General features: G+C 39.8%; 3 protein-coding genes across 3 annotated transcripts in view; 1 reads left to right on the top strand and 2 right to left on the bottom strand.

The window, feature by feature from the left end:
- Positions 1-19,521, bottom strand: part of LOC145440664 (uncharacterized) — a 198,402-nt gene that overhangs the window by 28,079 nt on the left and 150,802 nt on the right. The gene's annotated exons all lie outside the window — the stretch shown is intronic.
- The window catches only part of LOC145440635 (uncharacterized), an 88,501-nt gene that overhangs the window by 1,114 nt on the left and 67,866 nt on the right, over positions 1-19,521 (top strand). The gene's annotated exons all lie outside the window — the stretch shown is intronic.
- Positions 6,311-19,521, bottom strand: part of LOC145440653 (protein neuralized-like) — a 42,002-nt gene continuing 28,791 nt past the window's right edge. Inside the window, exons 8-12 of the mRNA XM_080318358.1 lie at positions 13,551-13,763; positions 13,184-13,318; positions 12,424-12,579; positions 12,167-12,365; positions 6,311-6,861 (exon numbers count right to left, since the gene is read on the bottom strand). Coding sequence (XP_080174484.1) covers positions 6,789-6,861; positions 12,167-12,365; positions 12,424-12,579; positions 13,184-13,318; positions 13,551-13,763 — 776 coding nt within the window. The 3' untranslated portion in view covers positions 6,311-6,788. The remainder of the gene's footprint in view (positions 6,862-12,166; positions 12,366-12,423; positions 12,580-13,183; positions 13,319-13,550; positions 13,764-19,521) is intronic.

The raw sequence follows: 19,521 nt of genomic DNA, 5'->3' as shown, positions 1-19,521 counted from the left end.
TGCTATCAATACTAGCAATACTATCAATTGTAACGGACTATTACAAAACCATCAAGCAGAAAGAAAGTGGCTGCAGCATTTTTATCGATCTCCGCAAAGCTTTCGACACAGTTAACCACAGAATCTTAAGATACAAGCTAGAACACTATGGAATCAGGGGTATTGCAGCAACTCTACTTGAAAGCTACCTGGCAAACCGCAAACAATTTGTTAAACTGGGGACATTAAGAACGACTACCAGAGATATAACTTGTGGAGTGCCACAAGGCTCAGTCCTTGGACCGACTTTTTTCCTCATTTATATTAACGACATTGTTAATGCCTCTTTATTCCGCACAACGCTATTTGCTGATGATACTCACCTCTTCATAACCTCCAACACTGTCGATGATTTGCATGCATCTGTGAATAGGGAACTCCCAAAAGTGTCGAGATGGCTGCAAGCAAACAAATTAAGTTTGAATGCAGATAAGACCGAGATGCTCGTTTTAAATAATGCCAGTCATAATTTCACTGTGAACATCAATCATAAACAAATCTCAATATGTGACTCAGCAAAATATCTCGGCGTCACCATTGATTCCAAATTGTCTTGGAAGCAGCATATTGAATGCACAATATCAAAACTAGCTCGGTGTGTGGGAATAATGACCCGTCTCCAATCTTTGGTTTCCAGATCAGTACTACGAACCATCTCCTTCTCTCTTTTCCACTCGCATCTGCAATATGGAATCGTAGTATGGGGAAATGCATGTACAACATTTTTGAGCAGAATTCGAACCCTGCAAAACCGTGCGATACGGCTGATCTCATCTGTACCTTTACGTACCAATTTATCGCCTTACTACCGTAAGCATCGAATTTTGCGAGTTGATGAACTGTATCGCTTCGAAGTATCAAAAGTTGTTCACAAATATTTTTCCAATAGTCTCCCTCCTGTGTTTGATGACTTTTTCATACCTGCTAAACATGTCCATTCCCATTACACGAGATCTTCGTCTAAAGCAGTGGTTCCCAACCTTTTTCGACTCATCGCCCCCTTTTCAAACTCCACACCGATCATCGCCCCCCAAATATTGGGAACACAAAAATGGGCATACAGACTGAAATCACCGCCGAGTTGACTAAGAAAAAATGCCAACTTTTCGGCTCGACCTCGAAATTACACTTTTTCCAGCTACATTTTGGTGAGTTGACTAACAAAAAAGGTGATTTCTCCGACTTGATTTCCAAAGGACCGTAACAGCACTTCGTCAGCCTCCCCCCCTAATACGTTGGTCTTGACCCCCTCCATAGGGCGATAAAGCAAACTTCGGCACTCCTCAGACCCAACTCCTCCGATACCTCTTTACCGCTACTTCCCAGCACAAATTGTTGGACTTGATAGTTAGTTATAGTCGGCTTGATTCGCGCGAAGCGCGAAAAATTTCCATTATTCATGATTGAATCGGTCAATATGATCAGGAATTGCATAAATATTGCTGTCAATTTTTCATCCTCTCTCTGCTCATGTATTCAGATTTACCGGTAAAGCTGAGTGACGTGTTTTGGAAAATGTAGGGCTCGTAAATAATAATTGAACATATTCGGGCGGACCTGTGGGTATAATGACTTCGCTACGTAATGACATTTCGTGGCCTATCTGCTATGTCAAAAGATATTCAAATCGCCCATACGTACTAAACTAAAAGAAGCACACGATTTCAAATTGGTATTTCTGCACTGGCAATTAATTTTTCTCTGCGAGATGGCATTTTTGTGGGGTTCTGATTACACAGGACAGGAACATTTGGCGCCAGCTAATTAGGCGCCTATGGACAATTAAATATATATGTATATCGTATATATATCGAAGTCGGTCAGCATAAAGGCAGTCCTTTTCCGTCAAGGTTTTCTCGTTCTGGCACACTTCTCGGAGTCGCATGTTACAAGGCCTGAAACTTCATATGTCTTGGTGCGTCATGGGGTGATAATGGCTGACGCCGAGATGCCCATTTCTATACCTCATGCGTATTATTTCTTGGAGGAAGGATATCCAATAAACAACATATAAGCGACCACGAAATGGCGCGCAGCGCGAAATTTTTTTGAAAAAGTTGCCCAAATTTTCAAAATAATACTCTATAATTAATATTAATTCACGAAAAAATTGTGGGCCCCCTTCGAGATCGAGCCCTCCATCTCAATTGGGGGCTTGGGTGTGGCAGTTACGGTCATGGATGCCAATGTAGCCATTTCAACGCGCCATCGCCCCCCTGTCGCCCCCTTTGTCCATTTTCGCCCCCCTATCGCCCCCTTGGCTATTTTCGCCCCCCTGGACCGACAAATCGCCCCCTGGGGGGCGATATCGCCCACGTTGGGAACCACTGGTCTAAAGGAAACGTCTACTTACCCCAACCCAATAGCAACCTAACTAAGAGATCTATCGACTACTCGGGACCTATCATCTGGAATGCATTACCATCACATATCCGTGAATTGCCTTATAATAGATTCAAAAAAGCCCTACTTGATCACCTCTTGTCGTTACACTAACACTGTTGCCCTACCTCGCCCAGACATTGCTTCATTGATCATTTGCTACCATTGTTTAATTTTTTTCTATTTTCCCTTCGTAACTAAACATTTTTTTACAGCCAGACTGTTCTGAGTCAAGTGTACCTGTTTGATGCTGGTGTGATCAGACTAGATGACCTTCACGGTCTTATCGATCATTCCTATCTAATACCGAATACTGTGCACGCATATTTTCTGTACCACCATCACTGCCGTTTGTTATGTATTTTGGTTCGATGAAAATAAAGACTCTCTCTCTCTCTCTCTCCATGAAGTCGATATAAAGACGCATCAACAATTATTATCTTCAATTCTATTAAGTTTGTCCGGAGAACTTGATTAGATAGAGGAAATAAATTTTACGCTGGTCAAAGTAGTCAGCGTTGATACTCAAGTAGAAGTAGAAATACCGTTGTATATGTCTGCATGTATGAAAAACCTATTTGAGTAGTATTCTGGGATAGTAGACTATTTCCTTATTGAACAGCTATGATTCGAGTCGACTAAGTCATTAAGTGGAGAGTTCATGAATTTACTCGATGGAAATACAAAATTGAAGTTTTGGCAGATAATTATCCGATCGTAGTGGAAATTAGCTTTGTACACGGGTAATTGGCTACATCGACAATCATTATATAAAGGTGGATCGTTTCGTGAAAATACGGCAATGTGCAGACAAAGTGCTCATGACGCTTTGAATCTGATCGAATGATAAAATGCAATTGTTGGTAAACAAGGAATTGGTGCATTTCGGAAGTATAATTTCCCATTCATAACGTGTTCCGTGGGCGGATACGGGTTGAACAATTGGATATTTGACAATGGCTGCACAACATGCTAATATTGGAAACAGCATTCGCGAAGTTGATTTGAATATTAGGTCGTTATATGTCATGTGTTATATTTTAAGTCGCACACGTGCCATCCTCTCGAAAGCGCCATTAGGATACGCGCTAACAAATGTGATGATGAAAATGAGTTCGAGGGCAAGCACGGAATTTGGGCACATCCATTGTGGGATGTGAGTGCGATAGGTCTGGAAGTTTTAGGATGCAAGTTCTTTCAGACCAGACGCCATACAGTGACTGTAGAGGCAGGCATGCCTCGATTACCTAAGGTAGGTAATCTCGCCTCATCCATAACGACAAGTGGGCAGCCAAATTATTTTCCTCGTGATTCGACAAAGTCTCGTGTTTCGGAGCGCGCGTTGAATGGGGATAGAACAACTGAATGCAGCGATGAAGCCAATAACCGAGTTTCACAATTAAACAAAAGCAGAATGTATTAGGTAATATATAAAATAGCCTACCCTTTAAAAAAAGTGGGGGGAGAGTGATGGCCGTCTAGGTATGGTCATGCGATAGGACAAACGTCTGAATAGGATTGCTACAAACGTAATGAGATTCTATATAAAATGATTTGACTCGCAAATGTTCTATACGTCCGGACCAAAGGGTGAATTGATAGGAATGTATCGTCGATATATTTTGTTCATTGCTAAACGTGAAGACAAATATAATAGCAATGCTCGAATTGGGATTATATAGTCAATTCCCGATCCATAAGTGATTTGGGGCTAGGAATCAATCACAGTGTATTAATAAAATTGATGGAATAAAGTGATTTATTGTATGGTTATATAGTACCGTGTATCCATGTATGTAGTGTAAATAGAGTTTCTGAACGTCCTATTATTGTATATAATGGTAAATATGAATTGACTATCTGAGTAGCATAATGCCGCAACCTGTTAGTGTATAATTTAGATCTGCAAAGCGAAAATTGGCGCAATTCTGATGCCCTGGAGATTGGCTAATATTCGGTGGATTGTTAATCTAAAATGAGGGAAGCTCTTGTGAAAAAATATCCATATGCTCGGTGATTAACAGTCGGAAATATGAATCATATGAAGCATTCGATCATGCGATCATTTGCATCACGCTGTCGTCATAGGCTATAGTGCGCCCCCATGACACCAGATAGATCGGTGAAAATTACACTTACACCTATGGAATAGGCCCTCTTTTCCTTTAAAAAGTACGAGTTACGGTTTTCCATGCACAAGCGCCGTAAAATTCTTGGTAATGTGCCTATCAGAAGCAATAACTGCCTAGTGCCTTCCTAGTAAATTGTCATTGAACAGGTAAAATTTAAAATTGCCCAAAAAGTCACTGATCTGAAATGATTTATATCTTTCTTGCTCTAGTCCTGGTAATAAATTTTCGAAAATACTCCATCTGTAAAATATTATCCTATTTATTCCAGAAACACAGCTCAGCAAGAATGGTTGTTGAACAAGCTTTCGATCGTCTCAAATCCCTGTGGCTTTAGAAGATGCGAAGCTAGTCTGACCAACACTAGGCTGATAATTGTGGCTTGTGAAATGCTCCACAGCATGGGAACTGATTCAAGATCTGGATGCAGTTGATGTAGGTGGCGGCAACCACTTGGAAGAGATGCTGAAACTCATTTAAACTCGGATACTGATGTAGCTGCAACACTATATGTTTACATCATATGCTGCTTTATTTGCCAATTCTCAAATCTCAATTGTCAATTTTTACCAATGAAACCTCGCATCCTGTTTGTGTGTGATGCTAAACATCATTGCGTCATCGGTATCTTTCAGCCGTGAGACAAAATGGCAAAAAATCGGTTCACTGAAAGATTCGCTTTTTATCGAGGAGTTATTGAGGAAGAATGTTTTCCAGTATTGCTTCAAATAGGGTTCCGTCATCTTTGAGCTTAGTTGCGACAAGGCTGTAAAAATGCACCGGTAGTAAGTATGACGACAAACAGGAAATTACTCTGCACCTTCCTTGACTGATGCCAGGGATATATCTGGCGCAGAACCTCCTGAGGCGTCTGCAGTCCTGTAGTGTGCGCCGACTGCTGCCTAAAATTATACAAGTGGTCAAGAGTTATTGTCGGTTTGCCATGTTTAATTAAAATGACTGATCGCGCATTGTAATAGCACGACAATGGTTGTGCTTGTATCAGCATCTTCGTTTGGCGTGCCTTTTCTTTTTGCTTTTCGTGAAATGCCAATGGCACTTACCAATTGATTCAAAATTAGTTTAACATTTCCAATTATCCTAGAAAGAATCTTCATGCATGATAGGTATAGCCTATTTTCAAATGTGTAAAATAAAAACACTCTGCAAAACATATATCATTACTATAGAAACTAGTGATACGGTACTCCTGAATATACCGTGTAGGCCTATATATTATATATCCCTACAAACTACCATATATGCGATGCATATACACAACATTGCCATGACAAATCCACTCAATAGAACCACTATTCAATAACTGCCACCTCCATGACCAATTTTACCAATGTCGACCCGCTCCTGCCACCTGAAACAGGTAGTTTCGCGTCAGCAACAAGCACGAAAACACACGTTCGTAGTAGCCTGCTAGCACGAAAATAATTTCGCGTTTCGCGCCACTACGAACGCCCTCCGTAGTCAAGCGAGACCGACTACGAACGATTGGGTTTTCGAGACCATCGGCGCGAAAACTACTAGTCGGAACGGGGTAATTTTGAAACCACTATCGAAACCAGGTTCACTTCGAACGGTCGTGTTTTCGCGACTGGTTTTGAAATCATTTCGAAAACGTCACCTAGAACGCACCCTAAGAGCAATGTAACAAATCAAAGACGTCGTTTCAGCACCTTCCTATCCTTGCATTGCACAGTAGCGGCTCGAGGACTCCAGCAGACAGATAATAATAGACAGACACAGACAAATATAGGGGTATTATAATTATCGAAATTGATGATAACAGAACAGAAGTTGAATCCGGTGCAGCGATACGATCGTAGGCCTACGGCAAATATGACCAACCAATCAGCTATACACTGAGTCGATCCCGCAATGCTATGCCGACTACTGCGTTAATGCTCTTAGTATTTTTGTTCCAGAAATTTCTTGATTGTGTATCGCGCTTGGATAAAAAATGTAGCCTCTTTCTCTTCTCACATTGACCAGCGTTGAATGTCGGTATAAGAAGTCGAGTAGATCGTTACATATAGATCACTATAACCCACATAGGTCAGGACAGGGATATCCCTGAGGTCAGCAGTATAGAGTTACACAGGACATCTATGCCTTCAAAGCCAATGAGGAACGAGTCTCCTGTAATTATCGCCTCGTTTCGTTGAGACACAACCTCTGCGGAGTTGTCGGTAAATTTTCGCTGCTTCGTCAAAAGTCCATCTCTCAGTCGGATTTACAGTTCAGTATCTTAATGACATCGCATACAGGCCCACCGCATATGGGACAAACGATGAACCTGTGAAGTCGTAAGAGATCATAAGACCAGGACCTGAGCAAGGTTGCGGAACTGCTGAGCTGATGGATGAAAAGTGCCAATATTTTTTTGCGAAACTATGCAAAATGACCCAGCAAGGTGCGAAATAGTTTCAGTTTCAATAACCAATGTGCTTGTAAATTACAGAGGTGGTCGAAGTAGTCAAGCTACTCAAGTAGAAGTAGCGACGAAAAAAATCTACTCAAGTACGAGTAGAAGTACTTCTTCCATAAGCAACCTAAAACTACTTGAAGTAGAAGTAGAATTCACTGACTTTAAAAGTACTCAAGTAAGTAAGTAGTTGTGAAAACGATCCTAATTCGTTAACATGGATTGTAAAAAGGTGCAAATTGAGCTATGCGAAAGGTGACGAGCTTGATCCATATTGATGCATACCAACAGGTATCCAATTTTCGATATATTTTCCGGAAATTGAAGGCATTACTACACTTGCTTTTATACTTCAACATGTATGTTATCCAGAAAAAAGAACTGATATTAATTCTAACTCAAAGTATATGATACTGGGAATTAAAAGTAAAATGTAAATACTACTTCCAAAAGTGGAACATGTATTTCGTGCCTTTAGTCAGGGTTGTAATGACTCGAGTCACGATTTTTTGGTGATTCGACTTGACTCGAGTCATTTTCTTAAAAATGAAAAATGACTCGACACGAGTCAATTTGTGTATTGACTCGACTTGTACTCGAGTCATTGCGCATGACTCGGAGTCCGAGTCTCGGACCAAGTCATATGACTCTAGACTGGGTCTACCAAGACAGGCATTTCATTGTTATTTCGAAGAATAGTAAAGTTATCACACTATAATTATTTTGTCTATTAGTACTAAGACTTGAAAATGCTACCAGAAACTGTTATAAAAGGAAAATTAGCATATTATAAATGCGAACCATTCGGTATCACCAAACAGAGTATAAAAAGTGGGTTTAAGGGGCTAAGCTACCCCTCGAATTGCAAAATCAGTCATACACCTATAACTTCGAAAATAGGGAATCGATCTTTCTGAAATTTGCACACAATGTGCTTCAGTGGATATTCTAACATTGGTTAAAATTTTGTGTGAAACGTCCAAATATTTTTGACGTTTACCGTGTTTCCGTGATTTTTGAAATCAATTTTAGAAAAAGTTTTCGCAGAAAAATTTTTTGATGAAATTTTTTCACGGTGCGTTTTATAGATTCTTATTACTCCAAATTACGGACTCAAAAGGTTTTTTGATCATAATTTAAGTTCTTTTCAGGAAAAAAGTTTTTGTTCCGATTTTTTTTTTAAAAATCGCAAATTTTTGATTTCGATGAACCGAAATGGAGGTAACCCTTACCTAAACGAAAAAATAAACCTTTTCATCCTGTTTAGCATCCCAAGGCACTTCAGACTTCAAATTTTCACGTTGATAGGACCAGTTTTTCTGCCTCAAATATTATTGAAGGTATCGAAAACCAAAGTTTTGAGAAAAACACCATTTTATTTTCAAAACATGTAAAACGCGCAGTAATATTTGAAAAAAGCCAATTTTACACAGTTGCGGAACTAAAAAGCCCCAGGAGAATACGTTTTTCCTTCTTCCTTTTCCAGTCGTTTGTTTTTTATGGATTCTTCATTTCTCGTCCGCTTGCGGGATGCGTTAGTTTTTTTTAGTTGTCTGGCATTCATTATGCGGCGAGTGTCTTTTTCCTTGACGTAGCTGTGGGAGCGTGGTGACATCACCATGCCAATGTCAGCACCTTGACATAGTATTGCAGATGCTCCCATGTTCCATTCCACAACACAGTCCGCAACAATACTGTCAAGGTATTTCTTACCAATGAACAGGGCTTTTGAGCACCTGTTCCATACGGTGCTATGGAGTGATTCATTGGCGTTTTGTGTCCGAAGGTCCATGCATCTTTCTAAAAACTCCACATTCCCCAGTTTGTCAAATTTGATTTTGAGTGCTTGAAACATTTTCTCCGTCAAAGGTTTGTGAGATTTGTCTTCTGGCCATTTTATCGGGCCTGTTACTCCTGCTGCTCGGGCCTTCAGGTAATAACACCAACTTACGTCGCAGTAGTCATGTCGGGGATTATCGTCAGAGGTGCAGTTATGATATAATATTGCTTTGATGGCTTTTGCTGCTTTTTCAGCATCTCCATCTGCATTGACAATAGCATTTCGATAGTAGTTACCCCATTTTCTTCTGCGTTCTTCAGTCAGCTTTCCTCTTCCTGACATCGTATGTTGTTTAGCCCGTTCCCTTTTCACTATATCATCGAGATTTTTTCGCATTCTCTTTGACACATGATTGATGCATTCACTTTTCTTTATTGTTGACACTTCACCAATGACATAACAGTGTCCAAAAAGTCAAAGCTCACTAGTTGAAATGTTTCTTCTCGGCAGATTTCATCAGTAGCAGATCTCATATGATGGAATGCCATGACTCTTTTTTCAACTGGGGTTACCTCGACTTCCTTTGGCTTCTTTCTTGTCCCATCACCAATTTTCTTCCCATGAAATTTCTTTTTTTTTACGACCATAAGCTTTTACAGTCGCCTTCTTTCCACCCATGTTACAAATAATAACCAATCTTCAGTACCAACATGCAGATATCGCCAAAAATCAGTCACAAAACCTGTCTCTCTGCACACAAAAACCGACTAAAGTAGCCAAGCCTGGCTCCCAGCCTGTTGTTTTGATGTTACGCATGACCAGCTACACCATAGATACCCAAAATACCAAATTTAGGGACAGAGAACAACGTAGAGCCAAGGAAATTGGGATATTGTCGGCGGCTGTTGCTTGAGATGAGGGGGGAGGGGGTTGTATAGGCTCAGAAAATATCGAATTTACCAAAGTTAGGATTATCCAATCATTAAAAAATTTGGATAGATGAAAGATCAAGTCGAATAGAAGCTATTTTAACAAAAAAAAGAAAATCGAAATTTTTTCAATTTCATGGGTAGCTTAGCCCCTCAAGACTTTAACTGGACACAGAGCAGCTAACACAATGACTTGGACTCGACACTCTACTCCGTGACTTGGACTCGGACTTGACTTGGTACTGAATTGAAAATGACTCGACTTGACTGGAGTCAAAACTATAAAAGTGAGATTGACTTGTGACTCGGAACCTTGTGACTTGGTTACAACCCTGCCTTTAGTCCAGATAGTTTCAGAGGTGATATGCTAAAGCAGCTCTAAAACTTAAAAAAAAGTCAGAGTTCACTTTTCCAGATTACGATACGCCATGGACATGCTAGATTATGATATGACAAGTAAATGCTAGATTGCGAAACATCAGTTTCAAGCGTCATAATGAGCCATATATACTGTGATGAATTATTTCATATGGGCGAAGGACGACAATGTGATGTAAACGGAACCACGCCAACTCGCGACCTACATTATATTCATCGATACTTTCGTGAAATCATACTGGTCACAGCGAACCGGTGTCCGGTCAATACCGAGAATGCTATTACCGAGAAGGACAATACCGAGAATGGCCATTACCGAGAATGTACAATACCGAGAATGGACATTGCCGAGAATGGACACCACCGAGAATGGACATTACCGAGAATGCAATATATGCAATGCAGGCATGTTATGCATATGAACAGATCGTGTGTGTGCATCACGGCGTTGCCACATTCGGTATCGATTCTCAGGTATAAATTTCTCGACAACGTCCGTTACATTAAGCTAGATCAGGGGTCACCAACCCGGTGCCCGCGGGCACCAGGTAGCCCGCAAGGACTAGATGAGTAGCCCGCGAGTCCATTCTAAAAATAGGTGGAATAGCAGCATTTACCAATATTCGTTAGATTATTAATAGTGAGCATTTAAATATATAAATTGATTGATTCAGCTATTCTTGTTTAAAACACACTAACATGTACCGTACATATATAAACACTTGAAAATATCTTCAATTACAATTAGTAATATATAGATGTATGTGATAGAATCACCAGAAATTCAAGATACGGCGCATTGCCTATACAGGTGACATGACGGAATGCCGTCCACGGTCTTCTTGAAATGGTGGGGGGTTCCGTTACGATAGCTCGACGACCAGGACAATGCCAAAGTAGTAAACAATATTACTATTCGGAGTCAGATAGCCGTGAAGTACCAGCAGATTTTCAATATCTGTATACCCATTACGTATTGCATCTTTTTGCACAGCTTGTTTCTGTTACACACAACGCAGTTTATTATACCATGTTTCTAACTTTATGCAATCGTTGCTGCTGTCCGGAATCATGAAATCTTGTCATTTCTGGATGCTGAATAGTAGGAGATTAAAATTGTAACACTGCAAAATGACCCCCACCTCACTCTGCAGCAAACGTTTGGTGCATTGTTGATACGGAAAAGTACAGTGGTGTATGCGCAGCAGCCATGAAGGTTGCAAGCGTCTATGGTTCAACTTATCGTTGTGAATCAGCCTTTTCGGACATGAACTTCATCAAAAACAAACACAAAACACGCGTAATTATTGCACATCTGGAACACTCACTCAGAATCGCAATGTCAAGTTAAATACCAGAGTACAGCGCACTACTTGATATCATACAATGCCAGGCTTCCCACTGACTGCTATAGAAACAGATAACATGATGTCCAGTCCTTCCCAGTACTATGAATATCAAAGCGGAAATTCAGTGTGGTGCAGGTAAACGGCGGGAGTAAATAGTAGCCCGCCGCCTCAATCATTACGCAAAAGTAGCCCTCGGTTGCAAAAAGGTTGGTGACCCCTGAGCTAGATTCTTGGCATTGGCCATTCTCGGTAATGTCCATTCTCGGTAATGTCCGTTCTCGGTAATTTCGGGGCTGTTTTCACGGAGTATCAACATTTAATTTTCATAAAGGTTGAGTAAAGCGAAGAATTTTCCAGGCTATCTCCCTGATTGGAAGATTGAACTACTTCTACTTGACAAACTGAAAATAGCGAAAAGTAAGTAAGTAGATCACCAAATATTACGAAGTAGAAGTAGAAGTAGCGAAAATCAGATCTACTTGAGTAAGTACCAGAAGTAGAGGTAAACTACTTGAGTACTTCGAAAAAGTAGAAGTACTTCGTTACTGACCACCTCATAATCATCGATCGGACTGCAGTTTTAACTATGAGATATTTTGCGTGTAATAAAATTTGACAAATTGGTGACTATTTATATTTTAGTTTCCAACCGACTCTAAAAAGTGCCCAATTTCGGAAATGTATAGCGGCCAAATGAGCCAAATCGCAACACTGGACTTAAGATCTTCATCCAGTCTCACCTGAGAGTTTGCTTGACCAGACATGTGATAGCGCACCAGCAGCACAGAGTCAAGTGACCGCACGGTTGGATCGCGCAGTTTCGGACCCGCTCGGTTTTGTAACACATCAAACATTCGCTGTCTTCTTCTGAGCCAGCAACGTCATCGATCGCCAATGAGAAGCCCTCACTTTTGGAAGGGTCGAAAGCTTTGATGATTCCTGGAGATTTCTCGTGATGGGATGAAAGAAAAGGCACTAGCTGTTTTTGTTATCATACCTAATAATCGGATCATGGTAGTGCTGCCGTAAACATCCAGAGCGAACCAGAGCGCTCTCATGCTGACGTCAGCGTACATGTGGAAAACCGATGGCTCCCCGTTCTTGCTGTAAAACACGTGCCCGGATTCGTTCATTTCGAATCCCAGTTGATCGCCTGGAAAAACAGATGTCGTTTATTGATCGCGCTTGTGTTCGCGAATGCGCGATAAGGCAAAATCGAGTATTGCTTCAGTCGTTCGATTCGGAATCGAATATTGGACTTCGACTTCTTCGAGTAACATCATAATGGTATGGGAAGTTCACATATGTATCTTTTATGCTACCACAAAGAATATAATGCCAGTTTGTTTGTTTGCTTGTTTTGAGGTATTCATGGTGTTTAATGACTGCTATGGTTATTTACACCAGACCGATATTCTTCGTTTTTATTCCGTAACTGCCGACTTATAGCACGGCGCACTTCTAGTTTTTTCTGTAAGACACCGCTTACGCGGATGAGGTGGTGAAGAGGAGCCTAGATAAACCTCCAACACTTAAGTATACAGTATACGAATTCTAAAGTCGATCTCGATCGCGGACTCGAACCCGCAACCCATTGATGTTGCAGCCGCGGATTAGCCTATACCACTGTGCTATCTCGCCACTGTACAATGCCAGTTCTTCATCACATTAACGATAATTGAATACTGAATAGTTTTTCGACTCACAGCTATGTAGGCCTACTACGCGTTCCGTATGATGCTCTACTGGGCGACTACCTTGATTTGTTTCGATATCCCGTGACAACTGCCAGTATTGAGACATGTTCTTTGTCAACAAATCCGCATTATCAGGAAGGTCCAAGATGTCGATGGTCGATGGATCGACGTTCGTGACTCCGACCCCGAGTGCGCCTGTTAGATTCGATTCAGTTCGTCACGTCATCACTAGACTTGTGCAAACTAATGGATTTTGAAAATTCGCAACTAGAACTAGAACTAGTCACTTTTCAAATTCCCCAACTAGAACTAGTCATTTTTTAAATAGGCAACCAGAACTATAAATATAGAACTTCTGAGAAAACCAATAGGCTAGTTAGCTGACCGGCAACTAATTAGTTTGTACAAGTCTGAGATCATCATTCACCCGCGTAACTGGTGTTTGCTTTGGATATTTCGATGTAAAGGACATCATGAGGTCGAATGGGTTCAGACAAGAAAGTGAGAGAATTCCAAAACGAATCTACTCGTTTCGCGACTCTCCGACGCGAATCCATTCGAATATTTCGACCGCAGTGACTGTGGAAACAACATGTCTGAGGCTTGGTTGCCACCGACGCCGAATGCTGGCGGTCTTCGTCTGTTAAAACAATAAAATTTGAATCTACCCTGAGGGGTTCAGTTTGAAGTAGCCTATACTTCAACTTGCAAACTTACACTACTTCCTCAAGTGGTTATGTCTTAGACTACTTCGACTTGACAGTGTTCAGTTTTCTAGATAAAACTCGGCCTAGAATGCTTACTTTTATAGGCTTACTTACTTGTAAATCGCTACTACTACTTTGTTACTTAGTTAGTGATTATTTTAGACTGCTTCCGCCTCTACTGAACAGTTTTCACTTTATCAGGCAAAACTTCGTCGACGTAACCACGTAATTACTAGGGCAAGTTTTTTTTTGCAGTTAAATCCGTGAGTAGTTATATAGATCGCTCGCGAACGGCCATTGTGGCTTATGGGCGGGGTGGTGACCTGCCTGAAAACCCGGGGTGATGACCCCACCCTTTTAGACCCCCCTTGCGGTGGTGACCTGCCATTGTTTCTTATGGGTGCGGTGATGATACCACCCTTTCAGGTATAGGCTGCGGCGATGATATACCTTGAAAACTCGTGTTGGTGACCCCACCCTTTCGGTATATGCTGCGGTGATGACCTGCCATCTGTTATTCGAGGGAATTCCAACGTTTACGGTGAGTGCGACGATGATATATCGTTATTCTTATGGACGCGGCGGTGACTCGTATTGAAAACTCGTGGTCGTGATTCGTACTTTCGGGTATACGTGCGGCGACATGCTAACGATGATAAATGTGTCTGTCATGTATTCTTACGGGATCTGTGGTGATTCACCATGTGTTCTTATGGGTGCGGTCGTGATTCGTACTTTCAGGCATCTCTCGCGTGGTGTTGAATAGTCACCAACAATAACCGCACAAACGGAAACGTGGCTTGCAAGAGGATTTACGCAGTGCGTGCGACCTATATTTCGAATGACCTGCGCGCTGAATTGTTGCCCGTGCAGCTGTTTTGTGCTACTATCGATTATTACACTAATCCAGTCAGTGCGAAATAGTTTGCTAAATCTAGGAATCACTTCCAAGGTAATATTTTGGTAATTAGTTTACCGCAGAGCCGGCGTAGACGGCGATTCGAATATCAACAATAACCGCGTTCGCATACTAACACTCTAAAAAGGTGTGAAATATTTGTAAAAATCCTACGACCACTCACAAGATAACACATCAGAATAGTCATCTCTCGTGGTTTGGTGTTACAAAGGTAGGAATTATAAGTAATATTTTGGACGACAATGATATATCGTTATTTTTATGGACGCGGCGACATGATAACGTTACAGGTATAGGCTGTGGTGGTGATTCGCCATGTGTTCTTATGCGTGCGCTCGCACGTCGTACTTTCAAGTATAGGTATCTCTCGCATGTCGTATTGGAAACTCGTGTTGGCTCGCTCACGCGGTGAAATTTTAGTAATCAGTTTGGCACAGAACTTGATTTCGCTTGTAAGATTTAACAAGTAACGAATAACAGACCACCAGTGTCGGTAACTTGAATAGCGACAAATTGTCACTTATTGCCGCTCTAACCCTAATCCTCTGTGAAGTGAACGCTTATTCAAAATGGTGTGATATAATTTTAAAATCCAACGACCACTCACCGGATAATGCTTCAGACATATAGCAATCCCTCATACCCGCTCACAAGGTAATATTTCGGTAATAAGTTTGTCACAGAGCCGTCGCAGACGGTGATTCGAAAACCAACAATTTGTCACTCGCCCGCGATCGCTATATGTTTCACGCCTCCAGAATAGTGGCTGACTTTAGTTGTATGATAAGAATCATGCGAAAATACAAGTAACGTGTCAATTTGTCAACTTGAAATGAAACTTACTACACAGCTCAAGTTGATTCGTATCTGAATGTGTTAATTCGGTACAATTCTAATTATTTCGAGAAATATTTTTAACGTGATCTTTTGATTCGACTGTAACCTAAATATTACTGACGCCGACTTTCAGCCACATTGAATTATTCGCACATTCCACACCGCTGTTTTCACACCTATAGAATGAATACCAAATATAACTCTACAAGAATCAAGAATCACAAGTATGCGCATTATACAGTTATTGTCTTTATCAACATGAAATCAAACTCTTAACAAAAACACGCGACTAATCATTTGTCAACTCTAACATTATCAAAAAAATTCCAGTATTGTTGATTGAAAATCCTCGAGTCTTTATTTTTAACAATGTTATAGTACGGCGTCGGAATCCATTCGCGGATGTACTAAAGGTAAATTCAGATAATCCAGAATGAAATATTTTGACTTTGACATAGTGTGAATTGAAATAGGATTGACAAACATGACTAGCAACTTCCCCACAGTCCCGTTTCGATATTATACACACATTGATTTGAAACAAGTAATGTAACATTACAACTCTATTCCCGATCCAGCTTTCCGTTTGTCAAAGAGACATTTTAACATCTTACCATACTCAAAAGAATTATTCACAACATTAACAAGTGTTTAAAATCTAGTTTTCACTTACTTGGATATATCAGTACAACTCGCAAATTTGAATTAATTCATCTGGTTGTATTCATAGGACCGATCATTTTTATCCAACTGTAAAGGTCGTTATACTATTCTGTAAGACAGAGTATTTACTAATCGGTGCATATACGATTTGACTTGGGCATATTATATTTTGAGTATACGAGATTTGAGTGTCAGAACAATAACTGAGAATTAAATTATCACAATTGAATCCATATACGACAGCGTAAAAGATATTGGGATGTCAGCATCTCTTTACGGTTATAGTTACAACCACATTACCTAATTTACCCGACCAACTCGTCATGATCATTCCCGAAATCAACACAAACATGACTACTGACTTGAGTCAACCACAAAACAGCATCAAGTTTTAAATCCGCTTGTAGCTTACGGCTTATTTGAATGCGGGTTATGTTTTGTTGTAATTGAGTGTACGGAAATAGTATTACGTCTCGACATCTCACCATCTTACCATACTCAAAGAGTCAACCACGAAAACATTGTCAAGTAAATCCGTTTGTAACTTACCCAACCAACTCAAACAGTATCAGTATGAAAAACAGCCAAACATACAGGAATCCATACAATCACTAAAACCTAAAATCCATAACAAGCTTGGTTGTATTCATATCCCTACACATCTTTTTTTATTCAGCTTGAAAAGTCGTTACTATTCTGTAAGATAGAGGAATTACTACGCGGTATATTCTGCAAGACAAACTAATTACTACTCGGTATATTTTATAAGACAAAAGTAATTACTTCTCAGTGTCGGCGACTTGAGATTAACATAATATGTTTGAGTATACGAGATTTGAAAGTCCGACCAACGTAGTTGAGAATTCATTTCTTACAATCGAACGATGGTGTTATATTCAAAGTTATCATGCTGTGAACATAAGGATTGACACATTGATTTGACATATGAGATTTGTAATAGTTGATCATTACTTTATTATTAAATTATTCGCGTTAATTAGACCCTGCGTTGTGGTAAATGTTATGACAGCAACAGACTTTTCAGTACCAATGTTATTAACATATTAAGCTGTAAAACTATGTGTGTCTGAAATGTTCTTGATAGGAAAATTACTCCACCTTGGTAAAAATCACTCTGCGTATCGCGGATATCAGAAAATATTTCCAGTAACCAAGACTAAAGATGAAACGACAATATCGGTATTATTACTTTCAACAATCAGTACAATTATTAAAATCTATCGTTTGCGATAAACAGCACTAAAGATGTAATAATTCCAGTATTCATACATTGAACATCCGATACAAAATGCTTTATTATCCCGATTCCCAACGGGTAATTGAAACGACTAAGTGTAGAATCAGTATATCAAAATATCGTTACTATTGAATCCAACGATTTATTGTCGGAATTTGTGACAGAGAATTGAAACATATGCACTTTACAGAGTGTGAAAATATCACTTTGAGTATCGAGTACCGTTCGAAGCTAGCGATCAATTCTTAATCATTTCATTAACTCCCCATTGTGCGTGCTAAATGTAAAATATCGCGAGGTTATACACTCTAAGACTTTGATTATTGCAAAAGTGAATTGTGATATGTTTGTTAGATGCATCCAATTCAACTAGAAGTGTCTAGTGCCCAACACTCGTAATATCGAAAAAGTACTTGCCACACTGTTATTTGCTAAACGTGTTTTGCATTGTTGTTCATTTCTAGTATTGATTGAAATCATTCTCGAGCCCTCAAATAATAATTCCCGACATGAAACCAAGCCGCTGAAAGTCGTTACCATCACGAAGAAACAATGTGTACGATGTTTGTCAAATGTGTCCTACCTGACCAACAGAAAACAATTTTCACTCACTCGAAATGAAACCAATGTGATGGCCTCCATTCGATATTTTGTTTGTGTCAAATACTTTGCAATGAACACATTTGCGTGGTTGAGCTTTACATCATCAAGCTGTTATTTGTAAATCAAGATTTCAGTAAACTTGTAAATGTACCGTTTAACTAGCCGACATTTAGTGATTGGGGAACATACCAAACGATACACATCCATCTCCGAAATACTGCATTGATCTTAATTTCCATCATCGTGATAATCGAAGTACATTTCTTTCGAATTCGTAACAACCGGTGTTTCTACGACACGATAAATTTTTTGACAAGTTTGCTTAGAAGATTGGTTACATATCGCGAAAAATAATATACCACTCATATTGATACTGTTACTCCATTGATCGATATTTTCAAACGAGTAAAATTTATTACTTGAGTTTCTCCGCTTAATGTAAATGAAAACTTAGCCGTCTTTTAACATCACAAAGACATTGATAAAAAGTAGGCAATCAAACACAACACTTTGTACGACACTAATTATTGTTCCACACATCTCATTTCATACTAAGTGTATACGAAAGATATTCATGACACATGAAAATATTCGCTCATGCTACGAACATACGCAATGATTGGTGGTGCTTTCAAACTGTTTCGATATCACAAGAACTTTATTGTCTGAACGGGTGTTCATGTATCTTAATAATCAACACAGAACTAGTACCAACAGAAACATCAGAGTTGTTTACACAAAAGTTTGTATGTGTACAGTATGCGAATACCATGTGTAAGTCCAGCACAATTGCGGTATCCATCCGAGTTTAGTTAACACAAATTTATTACAACGGGGGCACGTAAACTTTCGTGAAAGAAAAGCATACTCACTCCCAGAGGGTTATGTCAATGCCATAGCAGTACCCCAACAACAAAGTACATATGTTTTCTAGTCACGGTCCTTACATCTTTCACATAGATCAATCTACTTTGCTAACGAAAAGTGCTGAGTCATCACATGATCGCCCTCACAACAAAACAGCTAGTAGATATTATCATTCAAAAAATTCCTAACCCTTTACACACCAGTCACAAATCATACAACGAATATGTTTTGTGGGTCGAATTGTTGTTCAGTGTCAAGTCTACCTGTTGGAACTTACATTAAAACAACACAGTCACAATTCAATTAAAACCACGAATCTATTTTCATTTCGTCACATACAGAAAAATAAATTTTCTTTCCCCAACACATACTTGTAACCAATCGCTTTCATTAAACACACAACTTCATAAAAGTATTTACTTTCTACAACATAGACATTCCGATGTAGTCAAGAAATATTTTTATTAATCAAAATCATCGACTTCTGTTTACGGTTTTGGTGTGTGCATGTCATACACGTGGGGCCCGTATTAAAATGGACACG

Source organism: Botryllus schlosseri, chromosome 6 (assembly GCF_051294905.1).
Source record: "Botryllus schlosseri isolate E-star chromosome 6, Bs_hap1, whole genome shotgun sequence".
Lineage (NCBI taxonomy): Eukaryota > Metazoa > Chordata > Ascidiacea > Stolidobranchia > Styelidae > Botryllus > Botryllus schlosseri.
The sequence above is the reverse complement of the archived record's forward strand: the minus strand, read 5'-3'. Positions and strand labels throughout refer to the sequence as shown.